At 40.8% G+C, this 25,527-nt stretch overlaps 1 protein-coding gene across 16 annotated transcripts in view; it reads left to right on the top strand.

Moving 5' to 3' along the window:
- adgrb2 (adhesion G protein-coupled receptor B2) overlaps nt 1–25,527 on the top strand; it is a 174,610-nt gene that overhangs the window by 82,811 nt on the left and 66,272 nt on the right. For 15 of the 16 annotated variants that reach the window (XM_058620059.1, XM_058620074.1, XM_058620062.1 and 12 more), the window contains exons 5-15: nt 6,881–7,042; nt 12,427–12,591; nt 13,012–13,176; nt 14,410–14,511; nt 15,711–15,817; nt 16,787–16,981; nt 17,625–17,693; nt 18,232–18,340; nt 18,704–18,856; nt 23,710–23,797; nt 24,747–24,849. In XM_058620059.1, the coding sequence (XP_058476042.1) occupies nt 6,881–7,042; nt 12,427–12,591; nt 13,012–13,176; nt 14,410–14,511; nt 15,711–15,817; nt 16,787–16,981; nt 17,625–17,693; nt 18,232–18,340; nt 18,704–18,856; nt 23,710–23,797; nt 24,747–24,849 (1,418 nt within the window). The remainder of the gene's footprint in view (nt 1–6,880; nt 7,043–12,426; nt 12,592–13,011; nt 13,177–14,409; nt 14,512–15,710; nt 15,818–16,786; nt 16,982–17,624; nt 17,694–18,231; nt 18,341–18,703; nt 18,857–23,709; nt 23,798–24,746; nt 24,850–25,527) is intronic. The other variant, XM_058620066.1, reaches the window with a different exon arrangement.

Here is a 25,527-nt window from a genome sequence, read left to right as displayed (position 1 = left end):
AGCACTCACCCATGGAGGATGCAATGTTGATATGTAAATAAATATGTAGAGGGAAAAAAATAGTCTCAATTCACACTGTTGACCAGTGGAGAGAGAGAGTCTCTCAAACATGACACCTATACTCCATATCAGCAAGTGTATTCCACTTTCCACAGCTCAGAAACTCTCTATATTTAACTCTGTCACTTTTTTTTTTTTTACCTCCAACATAGGAGGTTCTGTTTTTGGCATCTTTATTTGTGTTGAGTCATCGCTGACTGCCACATAAAGTATGTACTGCCGAGGTTTACCAACTGTCCCGTATTACTCGGGACATCCTGTAACATGTGTCGCGTTTTCAAAATAGAAAAAGCATTCACTTCAAGTCTCTGTGTTTGTGCCATTTGCCTGTGTGTGTGACGGTGGAAGTTACTGGCTCAGGTGAGGGCGCTGTGCGCACTTTTTGCGGAGCTCAGAAATCTAGCGAAAAAAGCAAGAGCGAGAACGATGAGGATGCTGGGACGTCAGCTGCTGTCCCTGCTCCAAAAAAGAAAAGACAGTGTTCCTACATTAAAGACTGGGAACATACGTTTGATTGGCTTAAACTCCCTTTAGTGGCGACTCAAGCTGAGCCTTCTGCACATTGTGTCAGCGGGCCTTTTTGATCGGCTACAGTGGCACAGGCAACGTGAAACAGCATTCTGTCACGGAGATACACAAGACGAAGACACAGGCTGAAGGTAGATCTGATATTGGCACGTTCTTTGCCAACTTCTGAAACAGAAAAATACATTTTCTGCAGCTGAGGTTTCGACCATAGTATATCGTATGAGTACTTGCTGGTTTACCCATTTACTGTGGTGTTTTGTTTGGCAAAAAATTTGTATGTACCAGGTATGTACCAGGCCTATTCTGAGACCAAAATGGTACGGCCCCGGTGTTTGCATTTAGTCTAAGTGCTGTGCTTTTTTTTAATCAGATATGTGTATGAGTCTTAGTGATGTCATCCACATGCAGTTTTTCATTTACGAGTGTTCTTGTGTGTATGCGTGTGTGCGTTCGTGTGCGTACCTACATGTTACATACGTGCACATTAGCATGCAAGTAAGAGGTCAGTGTCATCTCAAAACCCCTTTAAAAAGAAAAAAAGTGAAGATTTTCCATCCCTGTCGGTGCATATGCTAATCTTTTTTTATGCAAATGTTGCCAATGAGATTTGTATGTCTAAGTGCCTCATTTTCCATTCTGTGTTGATATTAATATTCTCCGTCGCGCCTTTGAAGGGATACTTGTTGCTGTGTTATGTTGTGCTAATTCTTTAATTTTTTCCCCTGCTCCTCTGATGTTTTCTGACATGGTTGTGGAAGGATGTTTGGGGCACTCTGCCTCGGTGGGATCACACGAAATGCATGTAGACCGGGATGTTTGGATGTTGGGTTGGTCGCAAAGAAACCGTTAACTGTTTCTTGAACCTGATGTGACTGATCAGAGAGAAATCATTTTGTCATCTATGGGCTTGTATCAAATACAGTTAGGGCCATACTGTACTTGGACAAGGACACATCTTGTCATTTTGCCTCTGTTCACCACCACAATGAATTTAAAAATGAACCAGTCAAGATGTGATTAAAGTCTTTAATTTGAGTCCACACTTCTCTTCAAATTCATAGTGGTGGTGTACGCAGACAAAATGACAAATTATGTCCAAATATTTGTGACCCTAACGGTACACAGTACGAAATATACAAGGTTCTGGAACTGTCTCTTCAAAGTTGGAGATTCAGATCATCAATCAGAGACCTCAGGGGTCAGCTGAGGTTTCTCACTGCTCTCTGGAGTAAAACTACAGAAAGTCTGATGACACCAAGTTGCCTAATCAATTGAAGATGTGTGCGACGGGGTATTGGAGCTGGAGGAAGCTGTCTTGGGGGAGAGAAGCCTCAACTATAAAAGCACTGAAATAACGTTACCTTCTACCTTCTGCGTAGAAGAATTCACAGTTTGTGGTCCCGAGCGTTTGTTGTCCTGTTCACTGTCGGCAAAGACAGTGGTTACATACCCCTGAACTGTGATCAGTGTAGTTCACAATCATTAGTTTAGAGGATAGCTTGGCTTGTTTACTACATTATGTGATGAACACTGGCACAACGAAATATCCTGCCAAAGCCCATTAAAACACTGGCAGTTCAGTAAAGCACTGCTTTCAGTATGCAAATGAAAAATAGAATGAAATCTTTGAATATTATAGATATTGAACCAAACCTCAACTGACTGCACTTTAAAGTTGATACAGTCGGGTGTAAGTGGGGTGAATGCCCTCCCTGTACTTAAATTAAAACTGCGTGCCAATTTTTTTAAACCAATTTATTTGTCTTTTTTAATGAGTTTGGGTAATTCAATGTGTGTGTGTTACAACTGTGGGTGCAAGTGGACACCGTATGTGTCGGAGCATCTCTGTGCACATGTGTGCGTGAGACTCGACACAAGTAAGGGAACGTCAAAGAAAAGTAACTTGGACAGAAAACCGATGAAGTGAAATTAGACATTTTTTCCTCCCCTTTTTTTCCATGGTTAAAACTCTAAATTATGGCGGTACGGTTAATCAATTTTAAGTAATGGTCTGGCTCATGACAAAGCAAGCAAGACGGTAATTGGTCCTGCAAATTAACCTTTTTTTTTTTAGTGTGCTGAAGTATACAGCTTCCATGCGCCAGAGTGTGCAAAGTAAAGTAGCAGCCCTACTTCTGCTCTGTTTTATCCTCCGCTCATTTGCGAGAGATTTAGTGACATTTAAAACAGAGCAGAGCAGGAACAACGGTGCATCATGAATACACAATGTCCAGATCAGTGAGCAGTCAAACGCTCACAACTCCACAAGAGATTAAGGATGCGCACATGGACGCAGGCATGACACACACACATACTGCAGCCATGCTGTTCTGCACTGCAGATGAAAAGATCGGTGATGTTTTTGATCCGCCCTATTTTGAACTAAGCATTTCAAAGCAAGGAATTACAAAACAAAGGTCACAACTGCCACACCGTTATATTTAACTAAATCCGACGAGGTACGTGTAACTGTGATATTTTGGTTTGTTCTGATTGTATCGACACTGTTTGTGTACATGTGTGTAGATCATTGGTTGCGTGAGGTAAGGTCAGGGTTTGACATGTTTGAATAGGTGAATGAAAAAAACTGTATGAAAGCAATGGTCATCTAGACCTGACAAGCCCTATATAAACCATTTATTATATTTAAGTCCATAATTGCTTTTCAAGAATCTGGTTTGTTAGAATCCTCTTGTAAAAAAAAAATGAAGAAATCCAGCTCTCTCAATAATAAACACAACCAAAATAAAAAGCCATTCATTATTTCCCCCAGACTACTCTATTTACTGATTGCAATCCAATTGTGAAGAGGATTTCAACAAATAACATCATGGACTGTTTCAGAAACGATTTACAGACTCCGTCATTAATATAGCCTGGAAATTGTGTCTTCTAATTCCTGTGCTCATTTGCATTTGCATCATAAACCCAGGCTGCTATGCAGTCTGTCCATGTGCTTCCTACTGTGCACATTATTTCCCCCCACACAAACAAGAAATTCTAGGGTTCATGAACTTTTGATGATTTTATTACTGGCTGTTGGAGGCACAGATCTGTCACTTTGTTGTTTGATTAGCGCGGCTCCGTGTTTTTTTTTTTTCTCTCTCCTGTGCCTGCTGCTGTAAACATACTCTTTTCTACCTCCCTCTGTGATCGCAACCCTGATGGCAATAAACTCTTTTTTTAATGTGCTCGGCTGAAATGAAAGAGCGGTTGTATTATGTTAATGCACTTGTTGTCATCATAGACAGTATTTTTTTATTTTAATTTTTTTTACTAGCATGAGCTGCCGGATGTTTAGGCATTTTACCTGATATCACCGATATAATGTTTCCTAGAACCAGAGCTGCTTTAAATGTTACCGTTTGGCCTAATTTGACTTTGCTGTCATGCTGTAGTGTAACCATTAATTAATTAATTAATTAATTAATTAATTAAATAAATAAGTAACAGACCTGTGAATTAACCATTTTTTTTCTTGCTTATCTCTATTATGACAGGTTTTTTTTTGTTTTCTTATTATTTTTTATTATTACCATGATTTATTCGGATTTGTTTTACTTTCCCGTCGTATTTAATTATTGGCCAGACGCTTTTAAAGCTACTTGTAAATGAGCGACCGAGGGGCGCCGCGGCTTCACGTTAGGAGGAAACAATGCACTAAGTGCTAAATCTTTTTATTCCGTAAGCAGGTTAAATCAGATAAAGAAGTGCTCCGAGACTGCACATTAAGTGCTCATTAGCATTAGAATTCATTTTATTTTCACACACACCTATTAGTGATAGTGAATTTGACCTCTGCATTTAACCCACCAGTGGTGGACACAGGAGCTTTGGGCAGCACTTATCTGCGCCTGAGGAGCAATGGGGGTTGGGTACCTTGCTCAGGGACACCCCAGCTTGACCTATCCTGGATTTGAACCAGCAACCCTCCAGTTACAACCTATTCAATAGGCATATAATGCCTGTAACGGTGTTCAGAATAGAGGTCTTCCAGAGGTTCTTGAAGATAGAGTTGCCCCCTACATATGGTAGCTCGTTACACATTCATGGAGCCCCGAGTGATTTGCACTGTGATTGGCTCTTGCGGAGTGGCAGCAATGTTAGACCGCTTTTCTTGGAGCAGAAGCCGGTGTGACCGAGTTCATGCAGAGAATTGCACAGCCAGGAGTGTGTCTGTAGGCAGTCATTAGTGGCCGTGCATAACCACTTGAGGTTAATGAGCAGCAGAGTGACATGTGACCTTTCGGGCTGACTGAAGACTAGTTGGTCGCCACGTTCCCGACCGTCTGTAATGGTTTCACTGTGCATGTGGGGACGCATCGCAATAGTTGAGTAAAGAAGGCATGTACCAAGAGGTGGAGTCAGTCTTTTGTTCTGTGTGGTGCAAAGATAAGAGAAAGGTGCAACATGGTAAGAGAAGGACATGTGATCAGTCAAACATGACACCTTGACTTGCTGATGTCGTGGTGCAGTGATTGATTGGTTTTGATAACCTCAATTGAGAGATTGGGTGAAGGTGATGGCTGACCTTCTTCCATACAGATACTGAAGACTTGCATGAAGAGCAAAGCTGGTGAATTTGATGTCAGCTTTTGGTTCAGTTGCTCCTTAAGTTGTTTCTGTGCTTAATTGGTTTCATATTTGATTAAAAAGACTGACAGACTTAGACATCAGATATTAGCAATATTAAAATACCACCTTACATCTTTCTTGGCGTGTTGCTTTGAATGTCAGTTTTAAAAGCTTGAAGTCTATTTATTCTTTCATTTATTTCAATTAGATAAATGTTGGTATGCCTTTATTATAACAATTTTCACATACATGGAAAATAGTTATAGTTATGAGATTTGATTATATATAAAAGTATACTGAGGTGAGATCTGTTTTGTGGGGGATTTTTGTACATTCATTTGTATCCCCAAACTTTTTAGTAATATTAATATTAGTTTGGACTGACACTCAGCATGTGCAAATATTGTGTAACTACAGATTTCTTCGCAGCAACCTCTTCATATGATGCAATTCCAGTTCAATGAAGTGAGTGCAGAACACACTTGTGATATACGGACAAAGTTTAAACTTAAGAACAGCTGGTGCAAGTAGCTCCCGTCTCGTCAGCCCCACAAATTAGCTCAGTTGAAAAGCCTTTCATTAAAGAGAAGCACATTTATGCTCACATGGTAAAGCTGTGATTTTTGCCTTGCTTGCAACATGCAGCCACTTTGTGCATCAGCCTATTGTAAAGACGCATCGATCCATATTTTGCTGATATCTTATTAAATACCAGCCCTCCATACTTTCCTTCCATTCTCCCAGCGTTCTAATCCTCTGAGCCTTCCTTCACAGTGTAGGCTTAATTATTCATCAGCATGATTTATTTAGCTTTGCTCAATACAGGACCAGCAATCTCCATCCTGCTGTTACTAATTCTCTCTGTTTCCACCCCTCTTTACCTCCCCTTTGCCATATCTTGCTTTCTATCTGTCTTCTAGTATGTCTGCTCTATTTCCTCCATCACTATGAATGTGACTTGTGGTTTCCTCACGGTGTCTCGCAGGAAATTCCAAAACAAACACATTTTTGGCATTCTCTCAGACTTTATGGATCTGTTTACTATTCTTTAAAAATGCACTCATAACTTCCTACTTTGCCTTGTTCATCCATTTTGTGGTCTTTTGTGTTTATTTATTGATGGTTTAGAGATTATAGAGTCAGATTTGTTGACTATTATCTTTGTAAATGTGTGCACAATTGTGTGTGTTTATATTCACTCATAGGGTACAGCTGTTTATTATTTGCAGAATAGATCATCTTTGCTATTTAGATGTATGGCAAACTGTGTTTGTTGGCAAAAATGGAATTTTCACAATAAGAAGGAAGGAAATGGGGGGAAAGGAGAAACGTTCTTCATATTTTAATCAGTGTTTGAACTCAGTGGCGTCCTTGGATCATTTGCTTTACTCTATATAATAACTGATGGCTGTAATAACTTCATACCATGTTCATTTCCTTGTGATGACTTGAGCCGCATGATGTCAAATGCAAGGTCGTCCATTCCTAACATTCATTCGCGTTCATGCGCTAACATAAACTGCTTTTTTCCTGTCTGTAACTCCAAAGTTTTGCTGTGCTAATACTCATGTATTCTTTCATGTTTCTCCCATTCTCTGACCCTCTGGCCTGTAATGGAATGCTCCATCCTTTCCCACTCTTCTCCCTCCCTCATCCCTCATCCCCCGTGTCGTGTCGTGTGTGTGTGTCTGTGCGTCACGTTTGTGGGTGTTCGCAGTGCATGGGCTGTGGGACGAGTGGTCGTCATGGAGTCTGTGCTCCGTGACCTGCGGGCGAGGCTCTAGGACGCGAACCAGGAAGTGTGTGAACGGAGGGGTGGCTGTGATTTGCGGACGGCCCGACATTCAAACCAAACTCTGCAACATAGCAGTGTGCCCTGGTCAGTACCATCCCCATTTACATGATACAACCCTTTGCTCTGTCCTTGCATGTTGATCTTTTGTTGTCATTCAAAGTCATAAAAACTTCAAAAGTTACCGTCGTAACTCTCAAATGTACATGCATATGCAATCATAATTTGTGTTTTTACCATTGTTGCATAATCGCTCTCTCTATCTAATCTAAAATGGGTTTAACTTCTGCATTCATAACATGTCGTAAACTCTTTATTTGTGTTGTGTTTTGTCATTTAATTTAAGAGAACAATGTCATCTCTTCAGTCCTAATAAGTACTAACTTATTTACATTATCACGATTACAATTCCATCTTGGTGAACCCCGACATCCCAGTAGCTCCACCATATAGTTCAACATAGCATTATTTTGTTTTTTTACTGTATACACCTTATATACATGTCGTATCTATTTATAAATTGTTAAGAATTAGCAGGTACCTCTGTCCAAAGTACAATACAACCTCAATAGGCTGTTACCATGACGGTTCACTCTCAGTCTTACATGGTTATATGTGTTAATGAACTGCAAATAACTCATTAAAAACTTTATTTCAATGCATCTAGTTTGTTACCAAATGGCAACCAACTTGGACTGATCATCACTTCAGAGTACTGGAAGCTCTTCTTGACTTTTGACCTCCCGTTATGGCATGAATGCAGCATGATTTATGCCCCCTTTTCAAACTCTCACTACGTGTGAGTTTCTTGTGAGTGGTTCGACTTCAGTGTTTCCTTCGTAATTGGCTTCAGTTGAGATTTCTGGGCAGTCTTGCAATTTATCTCTTTTCCGCTGTTGTTTTTTTTAAGATTATTAGGCCTTTGTCAATTTTTTTTTAATCTGTTTACATTTTAAACAATCTTATCAGGCTGCCATTCGAGGGGAATGGCCCAGAACCGGAGATTGTATAGACTTAACTGAGTACACTCATTGGCTGATTTGACCGACCATTACTGTAGCTAATCACAGATAAAGACTTCATGTTATATTACGGAATGTAAACACTTAAATGTGCTTACATTTGCACAAAGGAAATACTGTTGGCAGTTTTTTTTTTTACTATTATATTATAATTATAACATATCCTGTGAGCAGCGCTACTTCTTTAAGTCAGACTGCATGCTCCAGTGTCTAGTATTAAGGAACAAATATACCTATATAGGTGGTTAGAGCGTTGACTTCTCTAGAAACAAAAACAGTTTTCACACCTAATAGTCCGCCAGACTCGGTGCGATTGGGGACTCGGGGTTGCAACACTCAGCCGGGCCAGGTTTGCTTTCACACTGAACTTGAGTGAGACGAACCAAACCTTTTGAATAACGCATTCCCCCTCCTCGCCTGCTGAGGCGGTGTGGCATCAAGAATTATTGAAGGAGAAAACAAGACAAACAATGAACAAGAAAACTCACTCATCTAATTTTTTTTATTATTATTTGAGTTTACCCACAATGCCCTGCGTTGTAGTCCGCTTTGCTTTCCACTGCAAAGTGCAGCTCTAGGCCAGGAATGCAATTGCTTTTATATTGGCAAGTCAACAGTTAATGCTAACATGGTTATGTGGCAATACGAAGGATTTGCCAAAATCCCCTTTAAGACTGAAAGCATAAATTAGACATTTAGATTAACTTGGTGCAAACTTAATTTGTTTCAAGTGTCCCTTTTGAAAAGCACTCACTTTGAGAGCACTGGAATAAAAAAAAAACGTTGATTTGAATGTTTTCATTTTTAATTTTCTGGCAGAATACAAATGGTCCCCAAATGAAGTTTGAATAATGGCCGTTATGGACATGGACGTTAAAACACGAGACAGTTTGCAACAACACTGGTGGCTACCAACTGAGTAATAACCTGTGTTTTTTTCCCTGAATGGATTTCAGTCTGAGTGTGTGTTTGTGCGCTTGTACGCAATCACTCACCGCTTGAGCAATTATCACAGGGTAAGTGCTTTTTATTTATTATTGTACAGGCGGAGGAAAAAAAAAGTATAATTTTTCCCCCTGGACTGCAGACACACACTTTACTGCAACCTTTACGGTATTAACGGGATGGAGAGAGTGATGTAATCAAAATGATGACCCTTGGGATGTTTTGTCACGTCTTTTTTGGGAAACTGATGGAAGTAGAAGGTTTTAGGAGAAAGCTCTTGACAGAATATTCGTGTGCGTGTTTGCAACTCTCTCAATGGACTCGGTGATTTCAAAGGCGATGGTTCTTTGAAATGATGAATACCAGCATATAGGCCTTTTTGCTAGATATTCCCATTCATTAAGAATAGTACATACCAATGTGTTCTGGTATGTACAGTATGCACTTAATAGAACTGATACTACGCCATACAGTATCAACGTAATTAAATTGGAATTCTGTCATTTTTTTTCTTTACCTCCTTTCAAACGACTAACGCACATGTGCGCAGAGCTGCAAATGTTAACAAGACAGCTGTGTCATTCACATCACTCAACAGGCCACAAGTAAGTTCAGTTGAAATGTCATACATGAATAATTAATTTGATCGTATCAGACCTTTTTGAGGTTCGGAACGTCAACAACTAAAAAGGCACTTGTGTGCAGCCCGAGAGTCGTCTGAAAATTGCCTCGCAAAGTCTCCTGTCACTTGCTTTTTCTCTCTCACCTGATAAATAGTCAGTTCATAGCCGGGCATATGCGGGAATTCATGGCGCTATCTTAATTACAGAGAAGGAGCGCCGCTGCCTTGCTCTGCTCCTACTTTATGACAGTCAATGGCTACATTTTATGATCCCGTCTTTGCATTTTTTTCTGTGCCGCCGCTTGGCTCGCATTAAAGAAATGCTCTTTCTGTAATTTTGGGCCGTCAATACATCTTCCTCTCTGCACAAACACTATTAAAGTGTTTATGACATGTGTTTTCACAACAAGAGAAAGATAAAGAGGAAAAAAAAAAAGTGGGTTTGTTATTTCCTTCCAAATGCTTCCTCAGATTTACGGTTTCAAAGACGTGGATTTAGGCTTTGGAAATGTCATGTTCACATTTGAGATTGAGTTGTCATCTCTGACATAGTCTTAGTCCTTGATAAATAGAACACTGCACCAGTCACACTCAGTATGATTGACTGCATTGCCAACGAGAGCTTGAAATGATTTCCCATTTGGGAGAATCACACGAATGGATTCAAAGCCCTGTTATTATGCCGTTACTGCCTCCTTAAAGAAACAATGGCTCAAAGGGGATATATAAAGGGTGCCACAATAATAATCAAGTTTGGTGAAATTAAAACATAAAAAAGCCTCAATAATAAACAAAACGTGAGGACTCGACTGGGCCAACCCCCCAATGGGCCGTCAGAACCAGCGTGTTACCCTAAAAGCACGGAAATAAAACCCAAAAAACATACTGTCAGGAGTCTCCAACCAAACAAAGCAAGTAACAAAGCAAATGTGCTTTAGGAAAAAGGCATGAATGCATCATTTAATGGTCAAAGAACCATTGTGTGTGTGTGTGTGTGTGTTTGTGTGTGTTTTTAGTGGCGCATAGCATCAGGGTTTTGTATTGTCTGCATTGCCCAAAACCTTTAAGAAACAATTTAGTTGTAACATATTCTAATTATTTTTGTTCAAAATGACTATAAAAGCTGCACTGCTTTTTATCACCACTCAATCTAATGTGGAATGTGTCGCGTCAAAGTTCTGATCGCACAGAGAGTTATGGCCAGATCACCTTCTCTTCGCTTAATGATATGTTTTACTCTCTCTTAGCTTTTTTTTTTTTTTGCGGTTTTACAGCCTGCATTTTTTTGGCTCAGTCTCCCTGGTCTCGTCAACCTCGTCACCTTCAGCAGGCAGCATTTTTCTGTCGTCAAATCTTAATTTACCGCCTATGATTTATGAAAGGTCAAAATACCGTGCATCCATATTATGCCACGCTGCCTCAAAATGCATATTTCCACGCGTTTGCGGGACAAATGTCATCAAATCCAAATTATTTGTGGCACTGTTGTAAAATAGGTTGAGAAAAAAAAAAAAATTCAAAATAACATAGCTAACTCCCCCATAAATAATTCCACTGGAGGAAATGCATTAAAAAGTGACACTGCTGCCAAAACAAAGAGGCATTGGGTTGTTATTCATTTTAAATTATTATACCTCATGGTACACAGGGTATCATGCGTTCGTGTGACAGTAATAGAGAAAGCAGAGACATTTGTAACCGAGAGATGATATTTAATGTGTAAATTAAAGCTACATCTGGTTCAACAATATTACATAAAACCAGTGCTGTGGACGCACAGACACGCCGATACACACACATCACCGGTTCTGACTGCGCTGTGTACTCAACTCCTCCGCCCGCTGATTTTCTGGTCGTCATCTTTGTAGATGGTCAAGGGTTTGCCATTCTAACTCAACCGCCTTATTTACCGCTATTAATACTCAAATACTTATGTCCACCAGGTCACTCATCTCTAGTCCGTTCGCACCACCAGAAAACAAACAATGGACGCGTCATTGTGTACATAATTTGACGGCCTGGGGGAAATTAAACAAAGTGCTTCTTGTAAATAGAACTTTTTGTAAATATTTGGGGGGGGGTTTGTAAATACTTGTTGGGATTTGGGTTTTTGCATTTGGTCAGCCAAATAATACTCATTAGAAAACCCATCAGTAATACTAATGCATTTACTTGGCAGTATCCAGAATTACAATTGGCATTTTACTGCAAAAAAAACAAACAAATAATTTTTTTTAATTAAAAATTTCTTCCAAAAAAATCCTCAAAACTTTCCAAACGCCCTCATATGTGACTATGTTATTGGTGTTGAATATATTACAGGACAATTCAGTTTCCCCAGCAACACTTTCTTTATTGAAGGAGGACGTGGAGGCTTTGATTACACTGGTGCATGTCACCAGGCTGTTTGATATTTGTGCCTCATCTGACAGGTGATACACCATTGTTACACATATATATGTGTATATATATATAAAACGTGTCTTCAACTGGCTGTTCTCTATATGAACTCTTTGAAACAAAAACATCAAAGGAATTGTAATCAGCTATTTCACAACAGATTAAAATATTAATAATATCCGTATAGAACCACAAAGTATGCATTTTTTTTGGTTGTTGTTGCTGCTATTTATGTAAATCAAATAGTCTCTGCGATGTATTTTATCTCCGTCCTAACTATTCTTTATTTTCTCGTAGCCTCCTAACTTTCTCCACCCTGCCTCTCCTTCCTCTGCCCAACTTTCTTTCGATTGCCATTCCTTGTCCACCAAAATCCACCTCAACATATCCTGATTTCCTAATGTCTCTCAAAATCTTCAACTCATTCCATTCCCTTCCACTTCATCTCTTTTCCTCTCCCTCGCTTCCATCTCTGTGTCCAGTGGAGGGCCGGTGGCTGGAGTGGGGGCCGTGGTCGAAATGCAGCGTGACCTGTGACGTGGGAACGCAGCTGAGACAGCGGCGCTGCAGTGCGTCGGTGCACGGCTGGGCTGAATGCAAGGGCCCCCACCAGGAGAGCAGAGAGTGCACCAACCCTTCGTGTAGTGGTGAGGCGTACAAATGAATGCTTAGTATTCACACTCACGTGCTCTCAGATGTCATTATATAAACATGGATCATGCATTATCTAAAGGCATCCGTGTGCTCTTTTGTGATTTGTCTTTTGCATACTGGCAATTTGAGGGTTGGGACCCAATTTGGTTTCGTCAAGGACTCCAGAGGGAAAAAAATATAGTGGTGTGTTATAATGAACATAGAAGGGGCTCATAATGCCTTCATTTTGTTCCCACTTTAAAAAAAAAAAGATGAAAAAAGCAGCGGGTGTCATAGAGTTACAAAATTAAAACGTCCATCAATTTCCAAATTTTCTATTTTTTTTTTTTCCATCTTACATTTGACAAATTCCATCCCAATCTCAATTCCCTTTGATTATGAACTACCCTGGTGGTGTTTTGCTGCTCTTCTAGGTGGAGGCAACTGGGGCAGCTGGAACCACTGGAGTCTCTGTAGCAAGACGTGTGACTCCGGTTGGCAGCGTCGCTTCCGGTTGTGTGAGAGCACCGATACGCAGGGATATCCCTGTGATGGCTCCGGAGAGGAGGTCCGGTCCTGTAATGAGAAGAAGTGCCCAGGTCAGTGGCTATATATGTGTGTGTGTGAATGAGTGAGCTGATTCAATGAGAATTTGATATAATTAATGCAGAAGAGTCATAAATGCATCTTCCCTTAGAGACTATTTCCCCGTGCGCGTTCGTATACATGATACATACTGTACATGTTATTTTGTCAAAGCAGATTCTTGACAAAACGTGTGTGTGTGTATATCGTGTGTGTGTTCCGTTTCCCCACGCTCAGTATCTGTAAGACTGAAGAGAGTCGATCTACACCACGACTAAACACTCGTATTTTTCTCCCTCCCGTCTGTGTCCCTGTCAAATCACATACTCATCCGTCTTTGCCTCTCCATTGATTTTTCATGTCCTTGCCATGTGGTCCTTTTTCTGTATCTCTATATACACCAATTCTTTTTATTTTTTTTTTGCAATCAAAACATAAAAGAAATGTGCAAAAGCTTAGGCACCAGCAGCTCCAGTGAGAAGAAGTTGGCTACTATAGCAGGAAATAGACACCATAAGGTACTTCAACAAACAGGAAACTGAATCTTTTGTGTGTTTTTTTCTTTCTGGTTGAGGTCAAAGTGTTGAGTGGTTGACTTGGAGCGTCAGCCACTTCAGGGAGCAGGGTACAGGCTCGTCTCTTGACTGACACTGCGTGTACATCACGATATGCACATGCCTGGATACCACACGGCTACCAAAATATGAGTGTTTGAATGTAGCCTCCGCCATGACCGCTTGTTTTGAGTGGCTCTCAAGTCCCTTTCAAGCGAGTCGAGGATCTTTTCTGTTGGCGTTGCAGGGGAACATCGTATCATATTTTCTGGCTTTGTGTGTTTCTCCCTTTGCTCTTCATCCCTCTTCATCTCTGCATCGCCTCTGCCAACACTCGTCTGCTCCCTCGGCATATCTTCAGAGCACTGTCACCCGTTTTTCATCAGGGTTATGAAAGAGAGGGTGGGGAAAACAGATGAATAAAGAGAGAGGGGGGTAAGATGAAGAGGGAGTGAGCTACTGTACTGAGGCAGTGACACTGACAGAGAGCACTAAGCAATGTACGAGGGAATAAGATTGGAAGTCGCTGCAGAGGGACATTGATTTGAATCTTATTTTTGTGCTTTTCCGTCTCCTTTTTCCCCTCAGTGGAAGTGAGTGCGTGTGTGTGTGTGTGGTGATTTTCCGTATTGTGTGAGCCTGCCAAACTGTGCCGTATTTCACATTTCCTGTGTTTCTCACCCAATTCTACAGCTCCTCATGAGATCTGTAAAGATGAACATCTCCTGTCTATGTCATGGAAAAGAGCCTCAGCTGGAGAAACTGTCTACAACAAGTGTCCAACTAATGCCACTGGTCAGTCACATTACCTGCTCCGAGCTCATGTTGTTGCGAGTTGGGTGACGCGCGTTGTGTTTGGACAATTTCAAGAGCGACACTGTTACACAAGACGCATAACAGAAAACATATGAGGTGTGTTTGCCCTGGTTATTGAGCATAAGCAGCTAAAGTATAATAAAATAAAAAAAAACAACGAGAAGAGAAAAGAATAAAATAAAATAAACACATTTCACTTCTCTGTGAAGTGACTTCAGGAAATGACAGTGCAGCAACAGCGCGTCTCATTAGTGCAACATAAAACATGGCAGAACTGATACAAATGTGGTCAGAATAATAGGCATACATTCAATTCAACAGTGTGTACTCGATTCATTTCGATGTTGACAGGTATATACAGTCTAATGTGTATGCAAATGGCTGGACTTTAGTGATATTACCATTTTGAGCTTGAATACACCGAGGCAGTCATAATAAAATGTTCGATTTGTGCATTATCTAGCAATTTTCCCTTAATTAGCACAGCAGATGGGTCCTGTTTGAATGCTGTCAAACCTCATTGTCTGTGTCATTTCACAGTTTCTCAAACAGCAGGCTTCCGGAGCCTTTTCTTTTCACTTTTTTAAAAGTAGGAACAAGAACAAAGCTTTATTTTTTATTTTTTATTTTCTTTCTTCGCTTCTTCATAATTTAAGCCAAGAGCAAATGTGGTTCAGAGTGACTGTAACATAAACGTGTGTTTCTTCATCTCTCTTTAAATGTGGCGTTGGCTCAGACATCAGAACATTTTCTGCCTGAATAAGGTCGCCTGCCAGTAAATACAGGAGCGTCACATCTGAGCAAAGTAGATGAACCAATTTTAATGAACGGGGCGAACTTTTCAGGTTATTCATACTGTATTTGCATCGTGGCGGCGGCGTCTGTGTCCTCGTGAAACATTGTCATTCTTGCAGGTGTTTGGCAGCGGCTTATCTTCTGTCTACCACATCAAAACACAGGTTTTCGCTTCTTAAAAATGTACATTAATTGAACATTGCATTGTGTTTTACCCTGAACATATAACAAATGGACAAACCTCTTGGTGTTATTTTTTCCTGGGAGCTATTAACAACTTTCTCAGTGGTCATCCATGTTTCTGCACCTTGTATATGAACATGTTGGCTGAAACCTTGCTCAAATTTCAGATTAAATGCTTGTATCTCTCTCATTTCTCCTAGGGTCTGCTAGTCGTCGTTGCATGCTGGACAATAATGGAGTTGCTTTCTGGGGTCCTCCGAGCTTCGCCAGATGCGTCTCACTTGAATATAGATATTTACACATATCTGTAAGTTGCCTTTTTAGCGAGAGTCCTCCCAAACTCAGAAGCTTCTCGCACCATTATGCTCTCCAACACTGTTAGCAAGAAAGTGGTTGTGTTAGATTACATCATTGTAGCCAGTTACTTGCAGCATTTAATTAACTTTTGTTTTTGTTTTTCTTCCAAAGTTTGGAAAGAAAGTCTTTTCAATCTACCTCTGTTCAACTTTGCTCTTTAAAGAGTTACTCAAAACAGAGCAGTCTCTTTCCTCTAGACTTGCCGGCATCTCTGATTATCCCTCCTAGTGCTTTGAGCTCACAACTAATGAACGTGGCTAATGAAAGTGTTCATCAGCTGTACTGTTTTCCCCCTCTGTGAACTTCAACCCCATTTTTTTATTCTCCTTGATGACGGTGGAAGGAGTTGTGGGTCAGGAATTGCTCGTGATGAGCTGATTGCTCGGTTAGCTTTTGCACAAAGCTTTCATTAAACAGCAGAAGTCAATAATTAATTTTCTGCGATTGTTGTTATCTTCTTTTCTTCGAAGCCATTTCTCCCCCATACCCCCCCCCCCCTTTTGTGCGCTCCAAATACATATGCAAGTCTTACTTTTTATATCTCTCCGTCTGAAGAGACGAGCACCATTTTCTGACTCAGAGTGCTGCAAGGCCTTTCTTTGCTTGCCTATTTTTAAACTCAACACAAAAAACAAATCCAACCTTGTACATTTTTTATTCCTGTATGTTTCTGACTTGAAACGTCACCTTCAGCTCACATCTCCAAATCATCGATATTTACAGGAAAAACATGGTCACTTCTTTTTGTTTGTTCGTCCTACTATTTCTGACATGTTTGCCAGCTATGTTTTTTTTAAATAAGAACAATTGTGCAAGCATTGAATGTGTCACTTTGACAACAGTGTGGTTGTGGTTAGTGATCAGTAGCAAAAAAAAAACAAACCTAAACCTTTACTTGACATTCTTCTTCACATTGCAGTTACGAGAGCATCTCGCGAAGGGTCAGAGGACCCTGGCCGGGGAGGGCATGTCTCAGATCGTAAGGAGTCTCCTGGAGCTGTTGCAGAGGAGGAGCTACTACAGTGGCGACCTTCTCTTTTCCACGGAGATCCTGCGAAATGTGACGGACACCTTCAAAAGAGCAACCTACATCCCAGCTCCCGACGACGTGCAGGTGAGCAGAGCTCAGCGGACTCGCCCCCTGTTTTCAAACCTTATACATACAAGTGATGCATTCATCAACAGTCTCGCACATGAGCTGCACCTTCAAATTGACTACATTTGGTACTAGAAGGTGTGTGTAACAATCACATATGGCCTCAACAGGGACTTTTGATATTATGGAGTGTTTGTTGGGCAATACTAGCAGTTAGCACTGCAACAAACGATTATTCTCATAATCGATGACTCTGTCGATTATTTTCTGGATTAATCAATTAATCAATTGGTCCATAAATGTCAGAAAACCTTAAAAAATGTTGATTGGTGTTTGTCAAACCTGGAAATAATGATGTTCTCAAATGTCTTGTTTTGTCCACAAGCCAAAATCATTTACTTTTAATGAGTTCTTTGTTATCCAGAGCAAAGAAATGAAGAAAATATTCACATTTAAGAAGCTTAAACAATCGGAAATCTTGTTTTAATCATGAAAAAAGCTTCATACCGATTAATCGATTATCAAAATAGTTATCGATTCATTTAGTAATCGATTAATACTGCTCTACGAGCAGTTGTAGGGACATGGCAGTTGGCAACACCTGGCTTTTGTTTTGGGTGAACGTTCATCTGCATTAACGACCACTTTATCTTGTGTTCAGAAATTCTTCCAGATAGTCAGTCACATGTTGGACATGGAAAATCTGGAGAAATGGGAGGATGCTCACCAGGTAAAGTCTTCTGGTTGCACACGTGTGTGTGTGTTACTTTTGTGTGTCCTTGAACACCTCCTTACTTTAACCGCGGGCTGACGACCGCTCTACGAGGTCCTAAACTCGCGCGGCTGTAGGTGTGCGAGCGAGTGTGTGGCGGAGCGCTGTAAGTGCGTACACATCCCTGTATCAATTTTCCATGATTATAGTCATAAAAATGCACCTGTGCAATAAACACAGTTGGTTCCTATTAATTACACTAGGTAAATTGTATGCGTCTTTACACGTTTGTGTGTTTTTGTGTGTGACCCAGCTTGGTGCCCTTGATTTGAGGTGTGTTCCGTTGCCATCTGGACACAATAAACAAGAGACACAGTGTGATATTATATCCCACGTGGTTACAGTTTACCACCCCCCTGGAACACCATCATTGGTGATAATGAAATAAATAAAAATGTTTCAGTGGGTGGGACGTGTCTCATAGGGAGCTGGCCATGCCTTGTAATTATGATGAAAATATAATCAATGCTCATTGCTTTTTCACTCAAAACCACAGGTCGCTCCCGGTGCCGCTTTGCTGATGAGGATATTAGAGGATTTCATTCACCTCATTGGAGAATCCCAGAAGCCTTTTCAGAGTTTTCTAATGGTTACAAACAACATCAGTAAGTGTTATCACTATTCTGCCGCTGTGAGGGCATGAAAAAGAAACTATTTTCGCACCATCAGTGTTTTAAGACATTCACTTTCTGGACATTTTTAGAGATAAAAGCTCACCATTTGGATGTGTCTTACGTTTCAATCATCACATGAAAACTGCAGCCGTTCATCCAGTGTAACTTTTCAGACCAAAAAAAAAACAACCTCCCCCTGTTTTATTTATGGATTTTTACACTTTAAATGCCTCAGTGACTTTTCGAGACTTTGTGCACATTGTTCTCGGTTCACCTCACCCTCAACTTTTGTTTCAGTCCCCGCTTTGTTGCCGCACCGAGGTTTCAAGTGATTTATGTCTCGTGTCTGCCCAGTGATAACCATCCAACGAGAACCAGTGTCAGCTGTTTCCAGTGATATAAACTTCCCCATGAAGGGCCGGAGAGGGATGAAGGACTGGGCCCGAACAGCAGAGGACAGGCTCTACATCCCTAAAGAGGTCTTCACTGTCCCACCAGAGGAAGGAGGTAGGAGGGCAGTTCTTAGTTTTTTGATTGTCAGATTTGGTCTCAGTACAACCGATGAGCACACTATTTTGCATCTGCAGATATGCCTGTGTCCCAAAAAGGTGGCCAGCAGTAGTGGTTTATTACAGACTTGATATCATGTTAAACAGTTCAGTAACAACATGGTGATGGTATGGTTTTAGTTTTTTAATACACCAGTATTAGTGTTCTAATAAGGGGATAGTAATACAGTATTATCCAGGTAATATCTTCACATTAAAGTGTTTGAGAATCAAAATTGAGAATCAAAATTTCATATGATAATGTTGAAAATCATCCTCACACTTATTTCCATTTTGATTACCAAGCTATTACATAGTGGTTACTGTAGAAATAAGATGGTCCACCATTTCAAAATCATTACCACACTATAACCACATTGTTACTGTACTGCAATGTAAGGTGTTCCAGCTGCCTCGCTGCCTTGTTGTGTTTTGACTCATAGATTTCCAGCTCCTAGATTTCTCACGCTTACAAGCAGTCTTGAGTCTTTTGACACAGGACGGAATGTTACCACCCCACACAACGCTGTTTAGCCAAGGTCAGACAGCTTGTGAAGAGGAGTAATCCCAGTGTGAATTCATGCACTTAGACATGCGGGTCATGGCAGCAGGCAGAAGCCTTCTCAAGGACACCGAAGGATATTACCGAGAAAGATTTGGACTGTAAAGAGGCCCTGGAGATGCAGGTCTTTCATGTGTGAGGAAGTCTGCCTCATCCCCTTGAGTGCATCAAGTGTCTCATACAAATTTTGAAAGATAAATCTTTGCTTTTAGCAGCACAAGCCAGTTAACCGCTCTTAGTACTAACTGCTGTTAATATTTTCCATCGGTTCTCAAATAAAGCCAAGAAATAAAAAAAAAAATATATATATTAATGCGTCCAAATGCAGCCCAAAGAAATAATGAAGCCAAAGAGAAAGATGGTATCAGGAGACACAGAAGCTAAGTTGTGGAAAGGGACCAAAGAGACTTAAAACAGTGTGAGGAAAATGGTTTGTATGAGATAAAAGACTTACTTCACCGCCAATGAAGACAAAGGTCACATTTCACAGGAAATTAGACTGGCAGACTTCCTGCCTGGCACCCTGTCCCCTTCCCAAATTAAAGTTCAGAGAGGCTGCAGGGCTGAAAGAACACTGCTATCTCTGACCTCTAACTCCAGCTGATGACACTGAATCTCTTTGACTGGCATTGGAGACATCCTGTATGCTGACCTGAAGACACCTCTCCTCTCTCCCTCTAATCTCCATCTCCTCATTATGCAGAATGTAATAGGCGAACCATCTTTCTTGCATTTGTCTAGCGGGCCCTGTTTATGGGTTGTCTCGCGAGTTGCGATGGAAGTCAAAGGTTGTCGGCAAAAGTGTTATGTTTTTTTTTCAGATTGCACGGTAACATTTGCCTCTTTTTTCCATTCAAAACCTGTCATTCGTTCACCTCCATGTTTGCCACTATACCGATATGATTTATTTATTTAAATAAAAGTAAACCGGCCGTACCACATTTACTCTGCCATTTCCTCATATGAGATTCAGGACATGGTACAGTCATTTGAGCATATGCCAAATGACATGACTGCCATATGTAAATTGTTTTATCCAAACTGGATATAGCCTCCACATATACTTGAGTAAGGAAATTATTAGTACCCTTCGCCCCCTTTGGGAACTCTGCCTTTTCCCATTGGCAGTCCATGAGTTTAGGTCGTCACTTGATTGCTATCAGTTTGTTTGGTTCATTAACCCCATAATGAAAGCCTATCTCAGATGGACAGCTTAAACATGCTCATAAAAGGCCACCAGCACCTTTGTGTGTCTGTGCACGCACAGGCTCATATGCACACACACTCCGCTGATAGGTTCATGAATCGCTTCACTGAGCAGAGACCGAGACAGTCCTCCACTGATTTTTCGACGTGACAGACGTCGCATACACACAGACCGACGTGCACACTCGCTTGCAAGCGACACACTCCATCTAGAAGCCACGCAACGATTGATATTATCACTGATTAGTTGGAAATACCACGCTGTAACCTTGTATAGAAACCGGAGGCGGGCAAAGCGGGCCTCACAGCGAGCCTGGAAGATATATGCTAAACGGCACAGCTAATGTACTGTGAGTTTAATCTGTACACAAACCCGAAATATGATAATTGCTAGTAGTTTGATATTTAGCAACCTCGCAGAGACAGGAGAGGAGAGTTGCTGCGTCTCTCCGTCACATACTGGGACCATGTCAATCCTTTTAAATCCACAACTTGCCATTATGACGTTCTGTAGAATCCTCGCACTTACCCTGGCTTCCTGTTATCGCAGAAAATTGCCTCTTTGCTCCAACATTACACTTAGCACACACATCTGCATATGCAATGATTCTTATCGTCTACCTTTTTGATAAGAAAGCAAATTATCAAACCGTTTGGCAGTTTAGCTGCTTTCATTAATTAAGCCAGAATTTAAATGATTAAGATTAAGATTAAGTCGATATGACGTAGTGAGTTACAGTATTACTAACTGCACTGTGTTTTCTTCTTATTCGCTGGTAAATATTAGCATTTCTGCTCAAAAGGCCAACAGAAAAAAAATGCTGTTATTTGGTGCTTATTTTAATTATCTGCACTATGTACAAAAGTTGTGGAAATAAGCAGAAATGCAGAAGAAAAAGAGTTTGGAAGGAAGGAAAAAAGAGTAACTCACATGGAAGTCTTTGGATGTAGCATTAGATTTTTGATTAAAACCATAAATAACGGCTAAGCATCAACCCCACGCATATCTTCCCCCTGACAAATGGCATATTAAAGTTCACAGCTGGTGACTTGTGGGTTGCCATTTTGCTGCATTACAGCTGACCACCAATCACTTAGACATTCACCGAGAAGAGAGGGACGAAAAAAACTGCTCATGGGAAATGTTTTGGTGGTATTATTCATCCATGAGTGTCGATGTGCCTCCCCCTCAGTTTACCCCCAATACACAGACTTACTCATTTGCATGCCTCCCTTGCAGACTCTTCACTTCTGACAAAGGCAATTTGTTCCTCTCATAGTATTCACATGTGCATTGTATTTTACTTTTCAGTTGCTGTTGTTTTTTTGTTAGCTCCTACCTCTGTGGTTGCCTCTTTTAAAGGAATACTTCACCGATTTGCATTTAGCGTTGCATTAATAAATTAGGGCAAGTATTTTTGAAAAATTGTGCTTCCCAACCTCAGTTTCCCCTGAGTGGAGAAATATCTTCATTCTTGTTGTTGTTACGTGCCCACCAGTGACACTTTGAGCCTTGAAACTGCAACGCTAATTCTGCACTCGTAGGGGGGACGGGACCTCATTCCCAGAATGTAAACAGTTTTCCGCCATCTTTGCTAACAATTACGCTAACAGGACCAAGTGTCACTGGTGGGCACGTAACAAAGAAAAGAAGGAAGATATTTCTCAACTCAGGGGAAACTGATAAACATAGATTAATTTTGATCTTGGTGTCAGATTTCTTGTTTTGTTCTTGTGTTGCAGCCAGCTTGTACTTAATGGTTTTCGTTCCTTTTTTTGCACAATCTCTCAATATTTACGATATTACTTACCTGCATCTGTATATATGTCTGCATTTGACGTCATTGAACTTCAACAACCAGGGGTTTGCATCCCAACTTTGCTGCCCCCCACACACCCTTTGTTTGCTTTCTTTTCCACTATCAAGATCTTCTGTTTCCCTCCCTCTTTCTGGTCCTGTCTGTCATGCATAGCTATCTCTCCCGCGAAGGATCTTGGATGAGTCACCCAGTCCATCAACCTTCTCCTCCTCCTCCCTCACCCCCCTGTTGGTGATGCTCCACTATCGCTCCTCTCAGCCTAAAAGGGCAGAGGAGGCAGTGGCAGCCCTCAGCATGAACTTTTCCCGCTTACTTTTTCTCGCCGGCTCTCTCACTTGAGACAAAGTGACATTTACAGAAGGACGCAAAGTCTCCTTGGGAGCCTCTGCTCTTTTTGTCAAAAGAACACTGCAGGGAGTGACGTAAGGCACGGGGTTGCAAAGCAGGAGAGTTCAAAAAGGGTGGATAAGTTGAAAAGTGCTTGGAAATGGCAACAACAGAGGAGATAAGAACACTTCGGAGGTGGAAAGCAGATTTGAAACAAACAGGGGAAAGTAAGAGACTGAAGGACATCATCTTAAAATGGCTGGAACACTTTGACTTTACTCAAGTTAATTGCCCTTTTTAATGACGGATTTAGTTTTCAAAAATTAGGCTTCTGTATTATGAGCGCCGAGACGAGCAAATTGACTAAAAGAGCGTCTCCACCCACACAAAGTGTTACAGCAGGATCTTTCACCTGAATTAATGGTACATTTTCTACTCAAAAGTATAATTAGCCCGGATATGGGATGTAGCTGTCATACGCTTCAGATATGTGCTGCAATTTACAAACTTGCGCTGATGTAGTTAATGGAGCATTTGTCAGTGCGGGCTTGAAAGTAAATGTAAACTGAGCTGCCAAGAGACTGGTGAAGTCTGTGTTTGTTAGCCTCGCCACGAGATGTTTGTTTATATCAAATGAGTTTGTCAGTGCACGTTAGCTCAAACATGATGAGTATAATCTCTGCGGCCCCTTCGTAAGAAGCTGATCGGAAGGAGCCAAGTTGTCCAAATTTGGGATTTTAAAATGAATGCTCGGCTAACCATTTCCTAGATTCCACCACTAACAATGACTTCAGGGTAATGTTTTCTCTGTTACTGATAAAACAAATAATTATGTATTATTGACAGAATAATTTGGAAATGTTTTGCACTGATGCAATGCAACACTGTCTGTTTCAGAAACAGAGGCGGACTCTGAGGCTACAATGTACTATGTTATCGGAGCTGTCTTGTACCGGACGTTGGGCGTCATCTTGCCTGTGCCAAAGTGAGTACATCTCTTGTCATTCGGTGTCCAATTGCTCTATATTTCACCTTCTCCTCCTCTCCTTGTCCCATCTTGTACATCCCTGCACTGCCTTTTGTCAACTTTTCCACCAGCAATCTTCCGTCTCATATTTTGTTTTCATTCTGAAAACCTTTTCTATTTTGGGGGGCATTTCTTCTGTCGCTCCTTCTGTCAAGTCTAATTCCAACCTGTCACGGGTCTTGTTTCTCTCCTCTTCTTCATTGTGTCTGCTTAGCAGTGTACAGTAGAACTTGAATGGGCAAATTCTTTATGGTTCCTCTCACTTGTAGAAGTTTTAAAAGTAGAAGTTGCTGGAAATCGGACGGTTGTCAAAAGGCCATGAAACTGTGTGACATGGTGTTTGTTCTGGCTGTGGGTTGTTTTATTCAGGTCAGTGCCTTTGGTTGTTAATGAGTTGGATCTGTTAAAACCATTTTCTTCCTGTAGCTCTGTTGAATACTAATAGGTTCAATATAATACATATATATATATATATATATATATATATATATATATATATATATATATATATATATATATATATATATATATATATATATATACTTTTTTTTTTTACTTTTTAGCACCATTTTCACTTCCTCTCTCGTTAGCTTTTTATTTATTTGTTTTGTTTTGCAGACAACTCTCTAAAGAGAAGGGGTAGAAATATGTGTTTTTATGTGTGATATGTTCAAAATTAGGCAAACCAATTCAAACTGCTGTTGAATGGGTAGAACAGGGGTCTCAAACTCGCGGCCCGGGGGCCACATGCGGCCCTGCCAGTCGATGTCCTGCGGCCCAACACAATTCAATTCACTTGAACCTGCCCCTCCTGACCAGACTAGAAGTTCACTGGCCCCCAGTTCATTTTGAGTTTGAGAACAAGGTCTAAATAATACAATTTCTGTGTGTGTTTCTATCTTTCTAGTCCCCCTGCAGTGATCATCTCAAAGATCCTGACGGTGACTGTGCGACCAGAACTACAACCCAGCGAGCCCATGGTGGTGGTGGAGCTGTCACCGCTTTTGAACGTAAGTCGAAAAGTGTCTTGCCCAGCCAATCTTTTGTGACCCGTTTTAAGAAAAGAAATAGGAGATATTCGTCTAATTTCTCCAACTACCATAGAGATGTTTACTTTCTCACTGACTTTACAGTACAGTGCAACGAACATGGAAATTATTGCTTATGAAGCACTTTCCTGTGCAAGGTTTTGCATTTTATATTATGAACGTGCAAATTGAACACGCTTTGGCCAAGAAAATAAATGTGTGTAAGGCTTTTAAGGATTCCTCTTCTCCCTGCTGACCCATGTTTCCTGAGTTCAGTTGAAAGAGAAAGTGCTGCACCGTATTAAGCACCACAGTATTCTGTGAATTGCCTGAGCAAATGTGGACGGAGCTTTTTTGACTTCCTTGCATTGCAACGTCTCCTGGTGCCTATTTGGTTTATATTACAGCAGAGTGCATTATTATAAATGACTCATGGGGTGTATTCAGCAGAAAGGCCTAAGTGCAAGTTTAATGGGAGGCCCTCATCACGACCTCAATAAGATGTAGGTTTCATTAGCCATTCTTCTGGGTAAAAGGTGGGCACAGTTTTGAAAAATAACGCTGAACATTTGATGGTTCTCTGTAGAAAACACACATCACAAAATCCTCCACTAAAATCAGTCTCTTCATGTGGCATTTGGGACCTGGAGGTCAAAAGTA

This window comes from Solea solea, chromosome 20 (genome assembly GCF_958295425.1).
Source record: "Solea solea chromosome 20, fSolSol10.1, whole genome shotgun sequence".
In the NCBI taxonomy this organism is placed as follows: domain Eukaryota; kingdom Metazoa; phylum Chordata; class Actinopteri; order Pleuronectiformes; family Soleidae; genus Solea; species Solea solea.
Note: the sequence above shows the minus strand (reverse complement) of the source record. Positions and strands in the feature narration are given on the sequence as shown.